The following is a 21,475-nucleotide window of genomic DNA, read 5'->3' on the forward strand; positions in this document are numbered from 1 at the left end:
TATAACATTAAAATAATATATTAACTTTATGGAGGAGGGAGTAAAATGAAATGTTCAAAAATAAAAACTTTAAAAGTAATAAAAATTACAACAGAATCTGTCCTTCACAAGAATGATGTAATCATGGTATTGCGAAATTCCAGAATAACTGATGGATTTCGAAAAGAAAATGAAAATAGTATAAAATGAACAAAATCTGATATCAATTAACAAAATTCACAAGCTAATAACATATACTCAGAAAATTTCATATAAAGATTGATCAACGTCACAAATTTATATATCAATTTTATATTTTTTTATTCATTTGACTAAAAAAAATACAATTAAAAAGCTTGAAACTTATTTTTTGATATTTAATTTATTTTATCAAAAATTAAGTTGCCTACGTATCCTCTTGTGATGTAGAGGAATCAAAGCTTACGTAGTTCTATTACATTTTATCTTAAAATTCTCTAATCACTTAATAAATCGGAAGTTGTAGTTCCATCGGTGGTAACATCGAATAAATCATCGTCGGGTTCCTTGATAAATTCTTGATATCTTATTGATGCCTTTTTCCAATCATCCAGGCAAGTTTGAGCTTCTAATGATTCAGGAGCCATTTTTGAACGTTTCTCATCTAATATATGTCCACCGGCACTAAAAGCTTGTTCCACCGCAACTGTTGAGGTCGGACTTGATAAAATATGTTTTGCAATTTTTGATAAAATTGGAAATGTATTTTGATATTGATTCCACCATTCAAGTACCGGAAAATCTTTACCTGGTTTACTGCCACTAAACTCAAAAGTAGTTGTTAGATAAAAATCAAGTTCGGGAGATAAACCGGAAAAGTTGGATGACCCTCTAGGTCTTTTATGCCTTTGCATAATTAATAGATCACCCACACTAATTTTTTCGGATTCCTCCCGAACGTTAACAATATCAGGAGAACTTGAAGAATTTGATGAAACTCCATAAATAGCATTATATTCAACATAAATATCAACTAATATTTTTTTAGCATCATTAACTTGTTTATCAATATTGATAATATTATTAAAATTATTACAAGTAGCGTCAAGTCCTAAACAATCATAATAAGCATTTAAATAATCATATAAACCATCTATTTTACATCTAGGATCTAAAATACAAGCCACAAGATTAATTAATGGAATTTCTTTAAAATAATTTAACCATTTTTTTTTCATTAATTGAATAGATTCTTTTAAAATAAAATCATTTTCATATTCTTTAAATGCACCGGCAATATTAATACATTCAATTAGTAATAAATGACTTGTTGGATAATACACACCACTTAAAATATAAGTTGCATCATTAAAAACTTTTAACATATCCAAAAGTGTTGTACAAACACTCCAATTTTGTGGATATAAACTAACTTGCTCTACCTTATTAGAAATAAATGTGCATAATAATTGTTTATATTCGTATGACTCTTTGAGTAATTCATAAGTTGAATTCCAACGAGTTGGAACATCTCTAGGAAATTTTTTAGATCTTTTATTATTTTCTTTACAAAATTTAAACCAAGATTTCATTATTTGTGGATGTGGTCCATAAATATGAAAGTGCTTTTTTAATTGGTGCAATACAAATTTCAAGTGATTTAATACCATCTTGTACGCATAAATTTAAAACATGACATGCACATCTAATATGAAAAAATTTACCACCGATATTTGGTTGACAAATATTTTGCAAATCATTAATTGAAGCGGTATTTGCCGCGGCATTATCAAATGATACTGAAAATAATTTTTTTACTAAATTATATTCTTGTAAAATATTTTAAATTATTTGAAAAATATTATCAGCGGTATGACGTTCATCAAAAACTCTATATGCAATTATTCTTTTTCGTAAAAGCCAATTTGCATCTGCCCAATGACATGTTATGCCCATATAAGAATGTTTTTGCCAATGATCACTCCATATATCACTACAAATTGAAACTTGTCCATCAAAATTTAAAAAAAAAATTAAATCATTTTTTCCTTCTTGATATAGTTTAATAATTGTTCTTTTTAAGGTATTTCTAGGTATACGTTTTGCAGAAGGGTTTAAAGCATTTTGACAATAATTAATAAAACCAATTTTTTCACCAAAACTAAAAGCCAAATGTTCCATACTAATCATTTTAGCTAATTCTATTTTATTTTTTTCATCCGAATATTTAAATAAAATTGAGGAAGAAGAATCTCCATACCTAGACATTTGCGTTTGCGTCTTTTGATTACCCATTTGCGTTGGATGTTTACTCTTCAAATGTCGTTGTAACGTGCCATAACCACCTCCAATTTTATGCTTGTAACTTTGAGCACAATAGTTGCATATAACTTCCATTGAACCATCCGATTTTTTTTTTAAAGTGTACCAAAAATATATCGGATTTAGGATCTCTTTTTTGCACTTGCTCTTGTGGAATTTGAACATTTTGTGATTGTTCATCCACCACTCTTTCACAATAAGCTTCATCTTGATTATTTGGATAATCATCTTGTAACTCGCCCATAAGGTTTTCATAATTGCTACTAAAATTTGCCATAATATTTTTGAAAAATAAATTTAAATAGTTAAGAATGTAAGAACTTTGAGAATTTATAAAATAGTTAAAATAATTGTAGTGAAAATATATTTTAGTATAGTGTGGGTTTTTATAGAGCTATTAAATCTTATTTGTAATTTTTATATGTTAATTAAAATATTTTATAATTTATATATTAGCATATTACCATACATTTATATATTATGTAAATCTTCCATTCAATATATATAGTTTGTAAAGATTTTAAACGGTCACAAAGTTGTGACCGTTTGTAATCTTACCATTTGTAATCTTGGATTTTGCTAATGGTATGTTATGTACAATTGTATTGTACACTCTACAGTGATAATTTATGGCCATCAAAAGAATCGTATAATATACCTCAAATATTTAATTATTTAATAATAATTGTGGCACTGGCATGTATTGAAGCAACGACGTATACATGTAAATTTGGTCAACAAACACAATATTTTATGTATAATAAATATAATATATATATATATATATATATATATATATACTAAAATTAAATAATTTTTATTAACGGGCTCGACCCTTGGACCGCCGGTTCCGACCCGGAACCGCCGGTTTACGGCTCAAAAAGATTGGAACCGGCCCGGAACCGGTCTTCCTACGGTTCCGGGCCGGGTTCGACCGGGCCGGTTCCGGGCCGGGTCACGGGCTGACCCGGCCCATGGCCACCTCTACACGTGAGTAAATTCAACGACATTAGGTACAATGGCTTATTAAGTTATCATCTTTATAAACGACATATCCTTTGTTTGGGAAGTTACTTATTCGATGTTCGACAAACCAAACGACAATATCATAAATTCCTATAAAAGTAATATTTTAGATTAAATTTAAAAAAAAAATACTAATAATGGCTCAACTTCTAACGAAATCGATTCAGAAAATAAATCTGCTGAGAATCGAAAAAAAAAACATACTATTTTTTTGTTATCTTGATTTTATGAAGATATTAAATAAGCACCAACATACACATCTGTGATTTTTATCAAAAGTGCACAACACAAAATCACACATTGTAAATGACTCAATGATGTGTGCTTACTGTTAACGACTTCATGCCTTAATTGTGAAAGACGATCCTATAAAAGAGAAACAACGACTAAAACTCATGATCACATGCTTTAAAGAAATTATCTACTACTTAAATATTAGTCCCTTTAAAATTTGTGTGGCCTGCTAACATGGAGGTTTTTTAATGGGGCGATGACAAAATTACCTAAAATTTTAAAAATATTTACAAAAGTACCAGTAAACTTTTTTTATTTACAAAAATACGACTGATTTAAAATTAATTACAAAAGTACCAAAAAATAAAAATTAATTACAAAAGTTTGATTTGTATAATGTCGGTATAATTATGGTATAATTTTGGAATACTAAAACTATAAATCAGATAATTTAAAAATAATATTTGGTTTATTATTGGTATAATTTCAGTATATTTTCGGTATATCGATTATAAATTTTTATATATTTTTTCTAGTTGATAACATGTATATTTTTTTTATATGTACTTTTCACTATAGTTGGTAATGAACTAGAGAATTTGTATATTGTTGGTATAATTTTGGTATATTGTTAGGTTAATATTTAGTATGCGATGTGGTGTAATGTTGATGTAATAATAAAATTTCAGTATATTTACACTTTTGGTATACTGTCGGTATAATTTTGGTATATTATTAATTTAATTTTTAGTATACGATTTGATGTAATTTTGGTAAATTTTCATTTAATATTAATAAAATCTCAGTATGTATAATGTCGGTATAATTTTGTTATAATGTTGATATAATGTTAGTTTATTAGTATACTGACATTATACCCACAGTATACACCGTATGTTTGATATTATTTTTTATTTTTTTGTACTTTTGTAAATATTATTAATATTTTTGTAAATGAAAAAAGTCAACATGTAGTTTTGTAATTATTTTCATTTTTTTTGATAAATGGTGTAATTTCCTCTTTTTTAATTTAGTTCGATTTGGCCCAATTTTGCAATTTTTATTGTTGGATAAACACTTCAATACAAATGATGCAGCCATAACCTTCATTTTTGATAATCTCTTATCTAGACCAGATTTTTTTAAGATCGATCCAACAAAAACTCCTAGTTCACTCATGTGGGAACCGGTTTAGGTAAGTTTTTTTTTATTAAATAAATCTTTCCAGAAGGTCAAAATGAAAATATTACTACTATAAAATATTTTTATACTAGTAAGATTTTATAGTAGTAAGATTTTGACAAGCTATAGGGGACCTAGCATTTGATTGTTAAACTTTGCATTCAAGAAATTCATTACATTTTTGCATTGGGTTGCTGAAGTAGCACAATCATATATACATTTTGTCAATGACGTGTTCTTGATATAACTTGGCTTTTAGGCATAGCAATATCTTTCACGGTTATATTTTACTAATGACTGAGTAAAGATTTTGCAAATACAGAAGTTGGAAAAAAAGCGTAGCCTCCAGTTCAAGTAAACCCAATTAAACCAAAAATGTATTTGTAAGTCTTACTATTAAAGAAAAGAACACTAAGTAGGTTAGAGTTTTTATATTATAAGAAACTAAATTTCCTTGTGGGAGTTTTCCATATAGAACTATTTCTAATCAATCCTCAATAACAAGATCACCACACCATCAACATGTCAAGCAAACGGGTCAAATTGCATATCCAAGAACGTCATGTAATTTCGTATATATGCAAATTTGTTTGTTATTTTTCAGAATTTTTTTATATGTCGCCAGGAGAAAAATAATGACAGCTTACAGAAAAAAATTATTCATGCAATGAAAGCAGGTGGTGATGGACAATGGCATCCTCCAGGTTACAATATCAAAACCACAAGGAATTGTGACCGGGATTCGTTATAATGGCATCAGCAATGTGCTTGAAGTTCAGAATGACGAATCCAATAGAGGGTATATAATACACTAATAATTCGATCACAACCCTTTAGGCTATCACTTTAAATCAGTGACGGTAGAGCCTACGAGGGGAGCAAATTTTTTGGGCCAATGTTCAAAAAAATTGGGAAAAAAAGACCAAACAACAAATAAAACAAGGAAGTTTCGGGGATGGAGGGAAACAAGAAATGGGGCGGCCCTGACAACCGGGCTACCTTTAGTAGGCCTCTGGCCACCCCTGCCCCCTCCCTCTGCCCCTGCTGTAAATACTAAATGCTATTTTTTTGTAGATTATCAGAAATTGATAACTTTTGAATGGTAACTTGCAGATACTGGGACCTTGTATGGAGTAAGGAAGGAAGTCCTGGAACAACCGGAACATTCTACGTGTATGGATTTTTTCTTTTTTCCAGTTCATAACATTTATTATTAGTTAAGTTTGAAATGTTATTGATTGGTTGAATGTTATGACTCAGAATAAAAGGGACAGATTTTAGAGTAATAGTGGAAACTGAGAAACAAGTAGAAATCTCATTCACCATAATGTGGGATTCATCACTTGAAGGCAAGCTTGCTCCTCTAAACATAGATAAAAGGTACTTCTTAACATTCTGTTTAATTAATTAATCTTTTTTGTCAAGTGCTTTGCGAGTAGTAATAAGGAATTTTTCAGGTTTATAATGCTTCGAAACTCCTCAGGATTTTATTCCTATGCCATTTATGAGCACCTAAAAGAATGGCCTGCTTTCAATCTTCCGCAGACCAGGATTGTATTCAAGCTCAGAAAAGACAAGTATGCAATAACCTATCTTACAATGAAAACTTATCAGATTCCTATGTTTTGCATTTCGTTTCCAATTTTAAAAAAATATTTTGAATTAAAAAAAATAGTTTTTCACAGTTTGCCAGTGCTGCATAGGCAACATCAAACGACTTGCAAGTTTTCCCTGATTATAAAACTTGAGATTTTTGGCCATAAATTTTTGGGCTCAATCTTGCTTAATCCAAAACTAATTCATTAAAAATATTTTTAGATTCCACTACATGGCAGTAGCAGATAACAGGCAGAGGTACATGCCACTTCCGGAAGACAGGACGCCTCCAAGAAGCGAACCCCTAGCTTTTCCTGAAGCCGTCCTACTTGTCAATCCTGTCGAGCAGGAATTCAAAGGAGAGGTACTCATTTTATTCAAAAGATGCAAAAATAAGTTCACTCCGTACGCATGAAAACTTCTCGAGTTTTACATTTCTATGTTATATTTCTGTTTTCTGGAAAGCATTTAAAATTCTGAAATTCAATATTTATTACTTAATCTTAGAAGTATTATTGTTTTTTTTTTTCATTTTGGCATTTTTCTTTTTCAGTATTTTTGTTTTGGTACTACATTAATTAATCTCAGTAACTGCAGGTAGATGACAAGTACCAATACTCATGTGAGAACAGAAATCTTCAGGTTCATGGTTGGATTTGTTTTGACCCACCGGTTGGGTTTTGGCAAATCACACCCAGCGATGAGTTCAGATCTGGTGGACCACTCAAACAGAATCTCACCTCTCATGTTGGTCCGACCAATCTCGCTGTAAGTGTAAATATTATTTACTCTAAACATTTTTAAGCTATAATTTCTGATTTGGTGACTGATTGACGCAATAAAATCAGATGTTTCTTAGTGCTCATTATTCAGGAGAAGACATGGTGCTGAAAATTAAACCTGGAGAGCCTTGGAAGAAAGTTTTTGGCCCTGTTTTTATGTATCTCAACACTTTGGTGGATCAAAACAACGCACTTTTGCTGTGGGAAGATGCTAAATTGCAGGTCTAATTAACTTATTAAGCAGAAAAAATGTGCAGCTAGATTATCAGATCTTACAGCGAAGTAGTAACTATCTATACATTACATTTTCAGATGTTAACTGAAGTTCATAGCTGGCCTTATAGTTTTCCAGCTTCAGAGGATTTTCCGTCATCCGACAAACGTGGCAGTGTCAGTGGTAGATTGCTTGTTCGAGACAGGTAAAAGTTAGATTCATATATGGTTTAGATCATTGAAAATGTTCTTTTCAACCATTTGGAATGTAAACTATAAGCAGGAAAAATTAGCTGTACGAAAAATTATATCTTCAAGCTTTTCTAAATCTATTATTTCAATGTCTGAATTTTTATAATTTTCATATTTCAGTTGTTTAAAGTATAGGGTTAATTCCATAAAAAAATCACGACCTTTACGCGAGATTTTATTTTAATCACGACCTTTACAAGTTGTCATATAAAACTACGATCTTTCATTTTTTTCCAAATTTATCATTTCAGTGAATTTTTGTTGACCAAGTTATTCACTAAACCATTAATAAAAGACAAATTATAAATCGACACCAAATATTATTATTTTTGAGATAGAGTATGTAGGATTAGTAATTTTTAGTCAGAAAAAATACACCGAATTTTACTTTGGTGGTGATAGATTTGAAACAAAATGAAAGGTCGTGCCTTTAAATACCAATTTTTAAAAGTCGTGATTAAAATAAATTTGGTCGTGATTTTTAATAGAATTAATCCTAAAAGATATATTAAACAATTGTATTTTTCCGTTTCTCCATCACCGGGGTGCTCCGAAGACAAAAGTAACCCCTATTACTTAGGTTTTGTTATTATATTATAGCAAAGTAATTGATGATCATGTGTAAATGATATAGTTGAAAATGTAAAATTCTAATGACAAGCATATCGATGATAGATTCATGAAAAGTCAGCCACCATTAGTATAATTTTTCCTTCACCTGGTCTTAATACTAAAGTAACAATTTTCCAGTTATGCGAATGATTATGATATACCAGCAAATGGTGCTTATGTGGGATTGGCACCGCCAGGAGAAATTGGTTCGTGGCAATTAGAAAACAAGGTAAAATTGTATTATTAATCCTGATTCTGCAGAAACCAAAACTAGGCATGACCACCTATTTTATGATTTATTCATGTCATTATTACTGGAAACTCCAGGGTTATCAATTCTGGAGAAAAGCTGATGAAGATGGTCATTTCTTCATCGACGAAATCCGCACTGGTGACTATCAATTATTTGCATGGGTTCCTGGTTTTGTTGGAGATTATCGTAATGATACGGTCATTACTATAACTGAAGGTGTTGTCCTCCAAATTCCGACAATGCCCTTTTCTGTTTTGTTCTGAAATAGAACATTTTATGTATTGTCTGTGTAAAATGATAATGTAATTATATAATGCAGGTTGCTATATTAAATTGGGTGATGTGGTGTATGTTCCTCCAAGGGATGGTCCAACATTGTGGGAAATAGGCATCCCTGATCGCTCTGCTGCAGAATTTTATGTTCCGGATCCTGATCCAAAGTATATCAACAAACTCTATGTCAATCATCCTGACAGGTTTCCTCTCTCTCTCCTGTTGCAAACTGAAATTTACAGTTATTGAAAAGACTAGTTATGTAACATTCGCTCGAAAATGTGAGGTGGTTCAAGTGATTTATTATGTATAGCAGTCGATTATTAAAAAAAAAAATTCTAAATAGAGATAATTTCATTATTACATAAAAAATATCTGAATTATGAGAGGATTCTTCATCTATATAATCTTAGTCAAATGTAAAATATTTGATTATTTTTTTACTCTATAATGATCAGGTTCAGGCAATATGGGTTATGGGAGAGATACACAGATTTATACCCAGATGGAGATTTAGTTTACACTGTAGAAACTGATCACTATAGCAAAGACTGGTTCTTCGCACATGTCCCCAGGTTTGGTTCGATTAATACCTTCAATTATTTAATTGTGGAAACAGAAGATTTTATATCATTAGATTGCAGGAAAATAAATGATGATGAGTATGAAGGAACCACTTGGCAAATTAAGTTCAGACTAGACAATGTAAATCAGAATGGAACATATAGATTACAACTGGCACTTGCAACTGCAAATGAGGTTGAATTGCAGGTAGGAATATTCTAATTTTCTTTTAATAGCATTTTAACATTCAATTATGATTGTGTACCAAACCGAACCGATCGAATAATCAAACTGAATCGAACTGATTCGACATCTAATGCTAATAATATTGTTCCACCATTTCCCTTGTATTTATGGTTTGGCCTGAAGCATAGCTAGGAATAATTATTTTGGGCTGCCGGTTTGGACCAATTGAACTATGAATTGACCAGTGTCTCATCCGACTCAACCTAAAATTTAAAAATCTAGTTCAGTCGAATTGAATCGGATGATCAAAAGTGAACTGTGTTAGATTTTAGGAGGACGTAATTGAAACAACTTTATTTATTTGTACTAAATTGTAATTAGTACAATTCACTCTTGCACTTTTACACTCACGTCATACACTCTCCCACACTAGCATATCCCTTACTTTCTTATTCTCTCATTTCATACATAATGACTTGCCACCAGCTCATATATATAGTCCTATAGGTCGGTGCTTTTAGTTTGTGGGTGTTTCTTAACTTAATAACACTAGATTCTAGATATAGTTAGTTCTAGATAATCCTAGAGTTGTTGTTAACTTCAATAAACTGAACCACCAGTTGAACCAATAATGAACCCAGATGAACCACCGGTTCAACCAGGTAGACCACAAACCATACCGGTTGAGCTAGAATCCAGTGATCAGTATGCATAGCAGAGTGTTTATGCTATGCATTTAAAAACACATGCATATTGGTCAACTAACCATTTAAAAACATTCATTCTTAAAAGGTTCGAATGAATGATCCGGGAACAAATCCTGCCTTATTCACAACTGGATTAATTGGGCATGACAATGCAATTGCAAGGCATGGCATTCATGGACTCTACAGGTTTTACAGCGTACAAGTTGCAGGCTCTCAGCTTTTGGAAGGAGAGAATACAATTTTCTTGCAAATAATAGCTACAACCCCTTTACAGGGACTCATGTATGATTACATTCGTTTAGAAGCACCCCCACCATCTTCTACTTAGTTGGAAAAAAAAAAAAACATTTGTGTGAGGAAATATTTTATTCATGTTAAATATGTACTGTATTCAATAATTCAAATATTAAATTATCAGTCATTAAGCTTTTATATTAAACAACAATTGTGCTTGTAGCTTTAAAATAAAATGTTTAAATTAAAATAAATTACAAACTTTCATCAAATAAAATAACACAAATATTTAGCGACTAAAATTTTGCCTAGAGTCTTAATATTTAGCTCCGATACATACAACTTTGCATTTCCCTGCTAAAAATGACATCAGAGAATTAAAATTAGAGAGAATTCTTGAGATTTTCAGCTTCATCAGCAGCTTGAACCTCCATCTTAGACGCCTGTAAATCAGCTGCAGCTACTTCCTTCTCGTTTCTTGCTGTTATCTTCTTCGCCTGTTTTCATATTATTTGTAAAACACACCGATGGATCGATCGATCAGCAAAATTTCGTATTATGGTTTAGTAATTATTACCTGACCGACAAGTTTGGCTTTGATATAGCGAAAGCTTTCTTGCACTGAAACTGCAAAAGATAAGCACTCTTTCTTCACTCGTGACATAGCTGACTTTTCTTGGTTTGCGTCGGCGGTTGTAGCAGTGGTGGTGGTGTGGGTGGCTGTTTCCGCTGGTGAAGGCGCTGGCCTGATCTCCTCCATGGCGTTTATTTTCCTGTCTTTTTCCATAACTAAATTACTCATACTTTGGTCTCATGAATTTACACGTCTAGTCTAGGCAAAGTAGCTATTTGTTTTACGTGGTAAGCTTCCAAGCACCCCACGTTTCTTCTGCCCGAAGTGAGATACTAGACTTGTCAGATCAATGAGTTATCTTCAAATTACAGGGGGAAAAAAACATACTATATTTTAAATGGACTAGATCGCTCTTTTTTACACGTTTCGCAGCATGTTTCGGTGGTGCAAAACTGGCTATTAACCACGGCATAGGTAGATTAAAACAGCCGGATATACTGCTCTCACTGCATTGTGAAAACAGTTCTAAAATACTTCTCTGTATTGCTCTTTCTTTATTTGCTTTATTTCAATGTGCTATAAAATAAAAAGAGGGACCAATATTTATAGGATGGAGAAAAAGAGTTGTTGAGAAAAACATAAAGTTGAAACATAAATACTGAAAACGTTATTGATAATAAATTATTTTTACAACAGTCAAAACGTATGGAGCGGTTCAAGGGATATGTTTTATTTGAAGAAAAAAATATATTTACGTATCAAAAAATAATAGTGCCAACCGAACCATCCAGACCAGGCCGACCGGCGCGCGCGTATGGTAAATACGGTAGGATGTAACTCATAATCCGTTCACAAAACTGGGTACTCTTTGGAGCCCAACTCAGATGAGAAACCAAATTAATAAACCCAATAAATTGAATTCTTATAAGAAATGTGGGACAACGCAAAAACTCTCTATATTCTCATTTCAATTAACAAGGCATTTTTTTTAAAATTTAATTAATTTCAAAACTATAATGTATCCTTCATTTTCATCATATAATGTATCTACAAAACTATAAGGTCTATATTTTATAATTTTAATATTTTGATTTATAATTTTTAAATAATTGTTTATTTGTTTGAATTGTTCATCAATTATAAACCTTTGAGTATCGCCTATTTCCTTCATTTATCTTATTAATCATTATATTTCATGCGTTTTGCTATAAAATTTATCATTTGTTTTATGTTTTTCAATCTATCTTCTAATAATAATAATTGATCATTTATTTAATTTATTTCTAATTGTTTATAAATTTTATTTATAATCATTTTTAAATGATATTTTTTTTATTTCACTTAATAAATTTTTAATTTTATTTGCATTTGGACTTAATTGCATTATATTTTGTATATATTGTTTACCATTCATATCGGTTGTTTTTATCTTTTTTAGTTGTTTATTAATTATATATCTTCTTTGGTTAAATTGTTTAATAGAGAATTTTCTATTTTGTTCATATTTTAAAGTTTTGGAGCTAAATTGATATATAAAGTTTAGGATCAAAATTACTTTTTCAAGAGAGAGAATAATCTGTATACTTATATAATTGAGAGGACCAACGGAGCTCTCTCATTGATTCTCACCAAATAGAGCATTTTTGGAGTTTTCAACTTTTTTTAACTACTTCAATTTTTATAATTAAATAATTATTATTAATTTTCAATTTAATAGGTACACAAACTCTAGCAATATAATTACATGTTTAAACTACTAGAATTCAGTTCCGTGATAGAGATTAAATTCATCATAAACATGTAATTGTATTGATACACAAACTCTATCAGTACCAAACTCATCATTTTATATCTCCACCATATTTTGAAACGTTATGAGGTTTCTATTTTCTTATTCTCTTAATCTCTTTATTCTCTTAACTATGCCTTCTTCAAACATCAAATTTTACAGGGCAACAAAATTATTTATAGAAGGGCTTGCAATTTATTTTTCCCCAAGAATAATCCGGTTAGCATGCTGAGAATTATTTAAAGCTATATGTAAGTTTTGAAAAAATTATTTTTTATCATTCTTCTTTTTGTTAAATTTATATTTCTTAACATTGTTGTTTGAGTCTCAAAGTGATTAATAATAATAATAGTAATTATATTTTTATGTAATAGATTTTTGGATAGATTTTGTGTTATATAACTGTTGTGCTGTTATTTAATGTGATCTTATGTTGTTGATTTTATTTTCAATATTATTCTTTCTAGGAGAAAAGTTATTATGACTTTATATGAACTAATTTTTTTATTATGATCTTATTAATAGAGATTGTAGAAACTGTATCAATACTCATTTTATCTATTTCAAATTTATTTAAAGTCAAATTTGTCATTTAAAAAATTGATAGATTTTGTTTAAAGAAAAAAAAATTGCTGAAATTAGATGACATATGAACTGAACTCTTATCTTCTCATTAATTTTTGTTTTTTTTTATATATATAATGCTTATAACAAAAATCTGTCAATTTCTTAAATGATACTAAATTTTTACAAAATTTTTGAAATAGATAAATGAGTATCGACTCTATGATAGTTGGCTTTATTCTGTATTGTTGTTGATTGTAATTAAATTTTTTAACATTAGCTTTCTGCCTAAGTATAGAGTTGGTTTTTAATTATAAGTACTGAGTAATACTCAATTTTCACAATCAGAACAAAAAAGCAAATCATTAAGCATAAAAATTGAGTATTAGGCAGGTTTTATAATTGCCTCAAATTCAACTATCATTTTAGTTTCAACCAATTGATGTCATAGTACTAATTAAGTCATTAACTATCAAAATACCACTTAACATGTAAGTTAAAAGTTAAAAGTTAAAAGTTAAAAGTCATTAACCATCAAAATACCACTTAACATCAAAATATCATTAATATAAATTAAAAGTTAATAAATTAATTATTTTCTTTTATGGGTCATTTAATATGTATGTTGCAACACAAAAATCAAATTATATATAGAACTAGCATTAGTCCCGTGCGTTGCACGTTTTTTTATTTAATTTTTTTTACTTGTCTTTGGGTGTGTTTATTCAAAAAATTTACTAAAATAAATTATTACCAATAGGGCGTTATTTTAATTTTTATTTGGATATTATTTAAGAATTATTATATATTTTATAATTGTTTTAGTTTTTTTTTGGATAAATGATGAGTTTATTAGCACAATCACAAAGGGTGATTGGAAAAAGCCTTAAAAAAGGCCAAAAAAATTAATCAAATTTACAAAAGAATAGTAAATTTCGATACACATCATATCCCGAGTAAGTAAAACCCCGATTGTTTGCTTTGTAAAACTCCACCGTCTTGCAAACCGAAATGAAAACAACCGAATCAACTTTTGTGAACTCATAGACCCTCTTATTTCTCGCTTTCCACAATTCCTATATACAAAAAAACCATATGGTAATTGTTTTAGTTTTAATAAAAATCTTCTAGTTAAATATTAGTTGGAATTAAGTTAAAATATAACAAATCGTACAATCAATTTTAAAAAGTAGGTTTTAGAAAAATCTACTTGAAATGACATAAATTAATATACAAGAGATCAAGTGAATTAATGAATAAATGATTAGAATATATATATAGGGTTATTGGTTAGTTTTCAATTTTGATATTTTTATTTGATATATTATGAATATTCTATAAAAAAATAAAAATTGAATATTTAATTTCAATAGATAATTAAATAAATAAATAAATAATTTTATACGACACATAATAATATAACATTATAACATTAATATGATGTACGTACAATATGCAATTTTTAAAATTATGTCATCGTATTGTAAACTTTATCTTTATTTCTTTGAATTGAATGATTATCAAAGATCCGAAGTGAATTGCGCACAAGTTTCTTGTTCATCAGTAGCCGTTTGAATAATATCTATAGTTTTAAAATAACAAATATTCAAATTTTAAAGGAGAAAATAATTATCATAAAAGAAAGAGTGCCAAATGTGAAACAATGTAAAAAATATCCCGATGAATAATATTTACTAAATCCTTACATTTAGTAAAACTAAATCGGAGTTGTTGATGTTTATACCGATCAATCATAGAAGAAAAATTCTGATTCATTCCGATTAAGCTTCCTTCCTATTAATCTGGAAGTTCTCAGATACAAGGAAATTATTCAGTTCCAGTAATTAATTATGTTAATATTCAAAATTAATTAATATTTATATTGAAAATTGGCAATATTTGTAGGAATTAGTATCCATTTCAGTTACTCCATAAGAATTGGTTAAGAAAATTAATGAGTTTACTATAATTTGTATGTGTGTGAGAGAGAAAGAAAAAGAGAGAGATTAACAATACTGTATACTTAATGTATAATAAATTCATTAATTTTTTATAATAATTATATAAAATATTAAATTATTTGTTTTCCATTATAGAGATTACAGCTATAAATATTTTATGTAGGATGCATATATCTTAATTTTATATTTTTTCGTTTATTTTCGAGAGGTGAAAATATTAATATACAAAAATATATATTGAGTTTTTATCTTTAGCATGCTTAATATACCAAAAGTTCCTCTAACTTGAAGATATCTACTCGAAAATCAAGCTCACATGCTGCAAATGATAAAAAAGATTAAATAATGAATTAGAAATACAATTAGCTAGTTAACTTACCGAAGGATACAAACCCTACAAATTTTCCAGGTTCATATATTCTAATAGCACTCTTATTTTCTCGAAGTAAATTTGCAGTGCCACCGATATTAAACATAGCTCTAAATTTCATCAATAAAAAAGATAACATATTCATACATTTTTTTCTAATACAGCATCGCAAAACTAAATCGCTAAATTCATAATAGCTTTTCTCAATTTCAATCAGACATACAAACAAACAAAATACAAATAAACAAAATATAAGAGGACGAAAAAAAATTAGAAAGTTATGGACAAAACTGCACAATATATTATATATGACTAAAAAACAAACGACATTACCTATAATATGAAGAAAAAAAACAAATAACTAACCTTGATAGAAGAAGAAAAAGATGAAGTGTCGTTGGTCATTATATATAAAGGCAGAGAATAACAAATTGAATTAGCAACCTAAGAAACGTTATTTTTCAATGAAATAATTAAAAAAAAACGTTATGGATGTTTTAGGAAAAATATTACCAGCAAATCAGTCAACAAAGTAATTACTTCATCAATTTCACCTTAATGGAGTAAAAGGAAATACTACAACAATTTGAAAAGAATGTTACCAAATTAAATTAATAACCAATAAATGCATTAAATTTGTTGATTTTATACAAAAAAAAGGCTCAGTTAATTTGTTAACCTACGAAACGTATTTTTTTTTCACCAATAATGATTGACTAATTATATGTTTGGTAGCCTTTATTTCTATTTTATTCACTTCAAAACAATTAATCTTTCTTTACATTTCCTAAACTAATCCAATCAAATTTAAGTAAAATTTTAATACTATTCACTAACCTTATTTGCATACTATAATATGGAAACAATTAATTACCAACATTTATTTTATTATGGAAAGAATTGATTGCTAACATTATTCTTTTTGTTGTTAAAATAAGGTTTAATGGATAAAATACTAATGATGATTGATTGATTATATGTTTGGTAACTTTTATTTGCATTTTATTTTATAATAATTGTACAAATAAGGTTAGTGGAATAATTATATAATATTAAATTTTCAATCTTTAATGGTCCTATAATTATGAAAAAAGAAAAGGATGAAAATCAATTAGAGAGTGAAGCAAAGGAAAAAATTTGTTTTGCTATTGAAGTAATGTTTTATAATTAATAATATAAAAAATTAAAAATATAAAACAAAATAAAAATTAGAGTAAAACATTTGATTAATAAAACAAAATAAACAAAACAACGACTAAAGAACTATTAAAAACATAGTAAAAAAATAAAAGAGAATTACATTTTTACTAAATAAAGTTAGCTATTGGTAACGTACTTTTTTTGTCGAATGCATTTTTTACTTGACATTAATAACGTTTTAGTATATGAAGAACTATATTCAAAAAAGACAATGCAATAGCAAGTTGACTACTAAATGAGAAGAGAATCAACTAATAAGGTAAGATAATTAATGTCATCTTAACAAATAATTATAATTTATTAATATGTTTTTTAATATAATTTATTATTATGTATTTATCAAAAAAATAATATTGGTATGTTTTAGAAAAGGGAATAGTTTCTATAATAAATGAGGAGACTAAAAAAATGTAATTGAAAATTCTAATAATTATTTTTACTTTTTTTATTTATTGATATGCATATAAATATGATTTAAAAAGAAAGGTTATAAAATTTAATGCCAGAATTGTTATCTTTTACAAAGAGATAAACGTAAATGGAAAGTCCATAAGTAATTCACTTTGCCTCTAATTAATAGAAAAATAATATATAATCAATGTTATCAACAACACTATTTTAGAGAGATTAATAAATAAATTAATGTTAAAAATATAAGAATATGTGTAAGAGTGACACTTGTCAATCAAAGGAAAAAACATCTTGCTTTGTATAGTAGATATACCAAATACTATTTTTAATTCCTTTTTGTGATTACCAAATATATGATTAGTTTTTAAAACTATTATCAAATATATGATTAGTTTTTAAAACTATTACCAAATATATAAAGTCAATCATTATTAGTGGAAAAAAAAAGTTTGGTAGATTAAAAAATTAGTTTCACGTTTTTTTGCCAAAAATTATTAATATGAAATTGTTTTCATAGTAAATTTATGTTATTAATTAATTATTTCCATATTGGTTTCTTTTTTTTTTAAATGTCCATATTAAATTAATTGGTACATAAATAAGATTGACAAATCATCAATCATCAATTAATATAATATTAGTAAAAATAGAAAGAAAAGATATGTGAGAACCAATAGAAATGTGCCAAATGTCAACTTCTTAAACCATGGGAAAAAATATCCTGCTTTATATATATATAGTAGATGTAAACCTTCAGTTATTTATCAAACATGACTTATTTATATATTTATAACAACATAAGTTAAAAGTTAATAAATTAATTATTTTCTTTTACGGGTCATTCAATTTGTATGTTGCAACACAAAAATCAAATTAAATAAAGAATGTAAACCTTGAGCTATTTTATAAATATTTATTTAATGTTCAAAAATTAAATATTATATAATATTAAATATAAAAGAGTTAAAACTAAATATGTTCAATTTGTTATTGAAATTTATCAATGTTGCAGAAAAATTAGTATAAGAACTTCAAAAAATTCTTAGGTAGACTCAGTTCACCATGTCATCCGTAAACCGAGCCTATTAAAATAACATCTCATAAAAATGAGGGCATCATTATAATATTACTATTCAAATGTGTAAAAAAAAGAACAAACAAAATTACAATAATACAATCATTTTAATGACGTGTTATATTTTGATAGACTGTCCACGAATGACGTGGTGGACTGAGTCTATTTAAAAATTTCTCACTATAATAAAAAGAACAAAAATAAACGTGTATGTAGTCATCGAGCACATATTTAACAATAAAAAAGCGATATCAATACACTAACAATTGTAAAAGAAATTCATATTGCAAGTGAATTTGATGAATACAATAACGTATTAAAAATAATGGTGACTATTTCTCATCTTATTAAAAAAGGTTATTGCATGCAAACTTGCAAAGAAATGGAAAAAAGTCATCGGAGAAATAAAAAAAATGGACACAAAAAATTTATAAAAAAATAAAATACAAAAAAGTGTCTCATATATTCAATACTTTAAAATAACTAATTACTAGCATTATTAGAATAAATTTTTTTATCTTAATAATTCACAAATTATTTTTATTATTATTTGTATGAATTTTGCTTTAAAAATTAATATTTCAATTAGATTCGCGCAAATGCGCAGGATTACGACTAGTATTATTTTAATACTAGGCATAAATTGAGAAATATTGAAAAAACTTTGGTTAGTTCAAGGAATAACTCAGTTTTCTGATCACATTCACACCCACTATTTTCTCTGCAGCTTGATTTGCCCTGTTTGCCAAATCCCGTAAAAATCACTCTCTGCAGCTTCATTATTTCGTCCTAACGGAGAAAACCTTTGTGTGGGGGAAAGGACAAGAACAAAAATGGACAACAAATTAAAATGTTTAAACATTTAAATTTGTTTATTTATTTGATTTTTTTTATTAATAGTGTAATTTTTTTAAATTTTTTAATTACTATCTTATTTTGATAAGGCCTAATTATTTTTTAAATTCAATTTTTTACTCTTTTTATCAATTACGACCAAATCTTTTAATTTTTACAATTATGTCCAATTTGAAAGCTTTTTTTTGCAATTGTAATCAAAATTTTAAGTTCTATTTTTTAAAATCCAAACCTTTGCATCTTCTATCAATTACGACAAACTTCTAAAAAGAGTTAATATAAATTTTTGGCCGCAATTGATAAAAATTGAAAGGTTTGGAGTTTAAAAATTAAAATTTAAAGTTTTTACCATAATTAAAAAAAACTTTTAAATTAGACATAATTATAAAAATTAAAAAATTTGATCGTAATTGATAAAAAAACGCGAAGGTTTGGATTTGAAAAATAGTTAGCCCTTTCGATAAATACATTTCAATCAAAATTAACTAGACGTATTTATTAAACGAACAAAACTTTTCTAATTATAATTAAATTTAGTATTTTTCAGCGGAGACAATAGTTATTAAAATAAGGCTAGAATTAAAAAAACTCATAAAAAAATTAAAAAATTTCTAAAAAATATGCATTTAAATTTAGTTGTACTTATCAAAGTTGGACTACATTTGACAAAATTTAAAAGTCAAATCATAAATAAAAAATCAAAAAAATTAAATATTTTTAGTGATTAAGCCTAAAAGAACAAATTATTTGGAAACCAAAATTGCTTGCGAAAATAAGCATTCTTTGTTACAGAATAAGTGCAAAAACATTCTGAACATATTTGAATAGAAGGTCTTTTTTTAATATAATTACGCAGGTCAATGTAGTTAAATATTATCCTTTCAGGAAAATTTTGGTTATTTTATTTGGCCTCACTTTTTCAGCCATTTCCAGTTGTTGTATGTTTTCTTTTTGAACTATAATTTTCAGTTATTACTATTTTATTTGAACAAATTGCAATCATGTTTCTAATAAATAAGAGTATATTTTTGTTAGGTAGCATAATTTTGATTTTTATTCATTAAAAATAATAGAAAAGGGATGATAATTTATTGCCCGAAAAGACTTGGACTTTTATGCTTTACATTGTATAACCTCAATTCTTAGGGATGAAGTATGCTTTATATTTTAATTCTTTTGAAATATGAATACAGCGCAGTTATATATTTTAAATTCTCTCTATGGAATAAAATAATATTCAACCGGTCCAACTAATCAACTCCCAATGGAAATAAATTAATGCTTTCTTATCTATGATAAAATCACTAAAAATCTAGCAAAGTTGGTCGATATTTATCTTAATAGAATACAAAATACGTCAGTATAATAGCAAAATAATTTTTAGAAGTACATTTCGGTCAATGTATAGCAAATAATAATATAGAAGAATATAAACTATAGCTTATAATTTTTTTTATAAATTTAAATGTAATTATGTGATCGACTCTAGTTTATTTCTCTTTTTATTGTAGTTTTAAAATTATTTTGTCAAAAGAGATTTTCCTAGTTCTTTATAATAAATTATTTTTTTGTCTTATTTAAATTGATAAGACTTTGTTTTATTGTTCTTTCATATATGTTTTAAGAAATATATATTTCTATTACGCTTCATATTTACACTTTATACTTAAAAGTTTTTACTTTGTATGCTCAACATTATGTATTACCAACGCTATATCTCTGAAGTATTTCACTTGTATATTTAAAAAACAAAAACAAATCCACAAAAGTGAAAAAAAGTATATTTTTAAGTAAATATGAAATTCTAGGGTTAAAATGCATTTTTTAAAATTAACTTAGGGACCTTTTTAATAATTTCAATTAAACATATTCTAAATTTTATATTTTCCTTCTTATTTTCCGTTTTAACCGCCGCCATCTCAAACCAAAACGACCATCCGAATCGTTACTGCTCCTACTTCTCAGACCAGATGGGTTTGTCTCAGACTGAGACAATTCCATCATCTCAGAGCAGCTATGAGACGAGAAAGGCGAAGAAGCTTCATCTCAGAGCAGCTATGAGACGAGCTCGTCTTAGAGCAAATATGCTTTGAGACGAAAGAGGCTTCGTCTTCCTCATCTCAGGCAGATCGAGGAAGACAATTGTCTTCCTCTGTCTTAAAGACATTCGTCTACGGCTATGATAGTTCTCGGTGATGGCGATTTCCAGCAAAAGGGGTGAAAAGGTTATGAGTAAAGATAAAATAAATCATTAAAGTTTTATATAAAATTAATATAATAGT

The 21,475-nt window shown here is 27.8% G+C and overlaps 2 protein-coding genes across 3 annotated transcripts; one reads left to right on the forward strand and one right to left on the reverse strand.

Annotated features, from left to right (window-relative positions):
- The first annotated feature begins 4,709 nt into the window (after positions 1-4,709).
- LOC126683108 (probable rhamnogalacturonate lyase B) lies at positions 4,710-10,581 on the forward strand. 2 transcript variants are annotated; one of them, XM_050378951.2, is made up of 15 exons: positions 4,710-4,735; positions 5,400-5,521; positions 5,836-5,895; positions 5,983-6,102; positions 6,180-6,299; positions 6,541-6,682; positions 6,916-7,086; positions 7,167-7,322; positions 7,413-7,519; positions 8,316-8,406; positions 8,505-8,646; positions 8,750-8,906; positions 9,162-9,278; positions 9,348-9,474; positions 10,246-10,581. In XM_050378951.2, exons 2-15 carry the CDS (start codon positions 5,406-5,408, stop codon positions 10,486-10,488), a joined length of 1,869 nt encoding a protein of 622 aa, XP_050234908.1. In that variant the 5' UTR covers positions 4,710-4,735; positions 5,400-5,405; the 3' UTR covers positions 10,489-10,581. The 2 variants fall into 2 exon arrangements, with proteins under 2 accessions (XP_050234908.1, XP_050234901.1); XM_050378944.2 differs by lacking the exon at positions 4,710-4,735 and adding an exon at positions 5,148-5,286.
- A 20-nt stretch (positions 10,582-10,601) lies between these two features.
- Positions 10,602-11,380, reverse strand: LOC126683149 (uncharacterized). Its single transcript, XM_050378985.2, has 2 exons — positions 10,972-11,380; positions 10,602-10,891 (listed from the first exon to the last, which is right to left on the reverse strand). Exons 1-2 carry the CDS (start codon positions 11,194-11,196, stop codon positions 10,778-10,780), a joined length of 339 nt encoding a protein of 112 aa, XP_050234942.1. The 5' UTR covers positions 11,197-11,380; the 3' UTR covers positions 10,602-10,777.
- Positions 11,381-21,475: the final 10,095 nt, after the last annotated feature.

This window comes from Mercurialis annua, linkage group LG1-X (assembly GCF_937616625.2).
Source record: "Mercurialis annua linkage group LG1-X, ddMerAnnu1.2, whole genome shotgun sequence".
Taxonomy (NCBI): domain Eukaryota; kingdom Viridiplantae; phylum Streptophyta; class Magnoliopsida; order Malpighiales; family Euphorbiaceae; genus Mercurialis; species Mercurialis annua.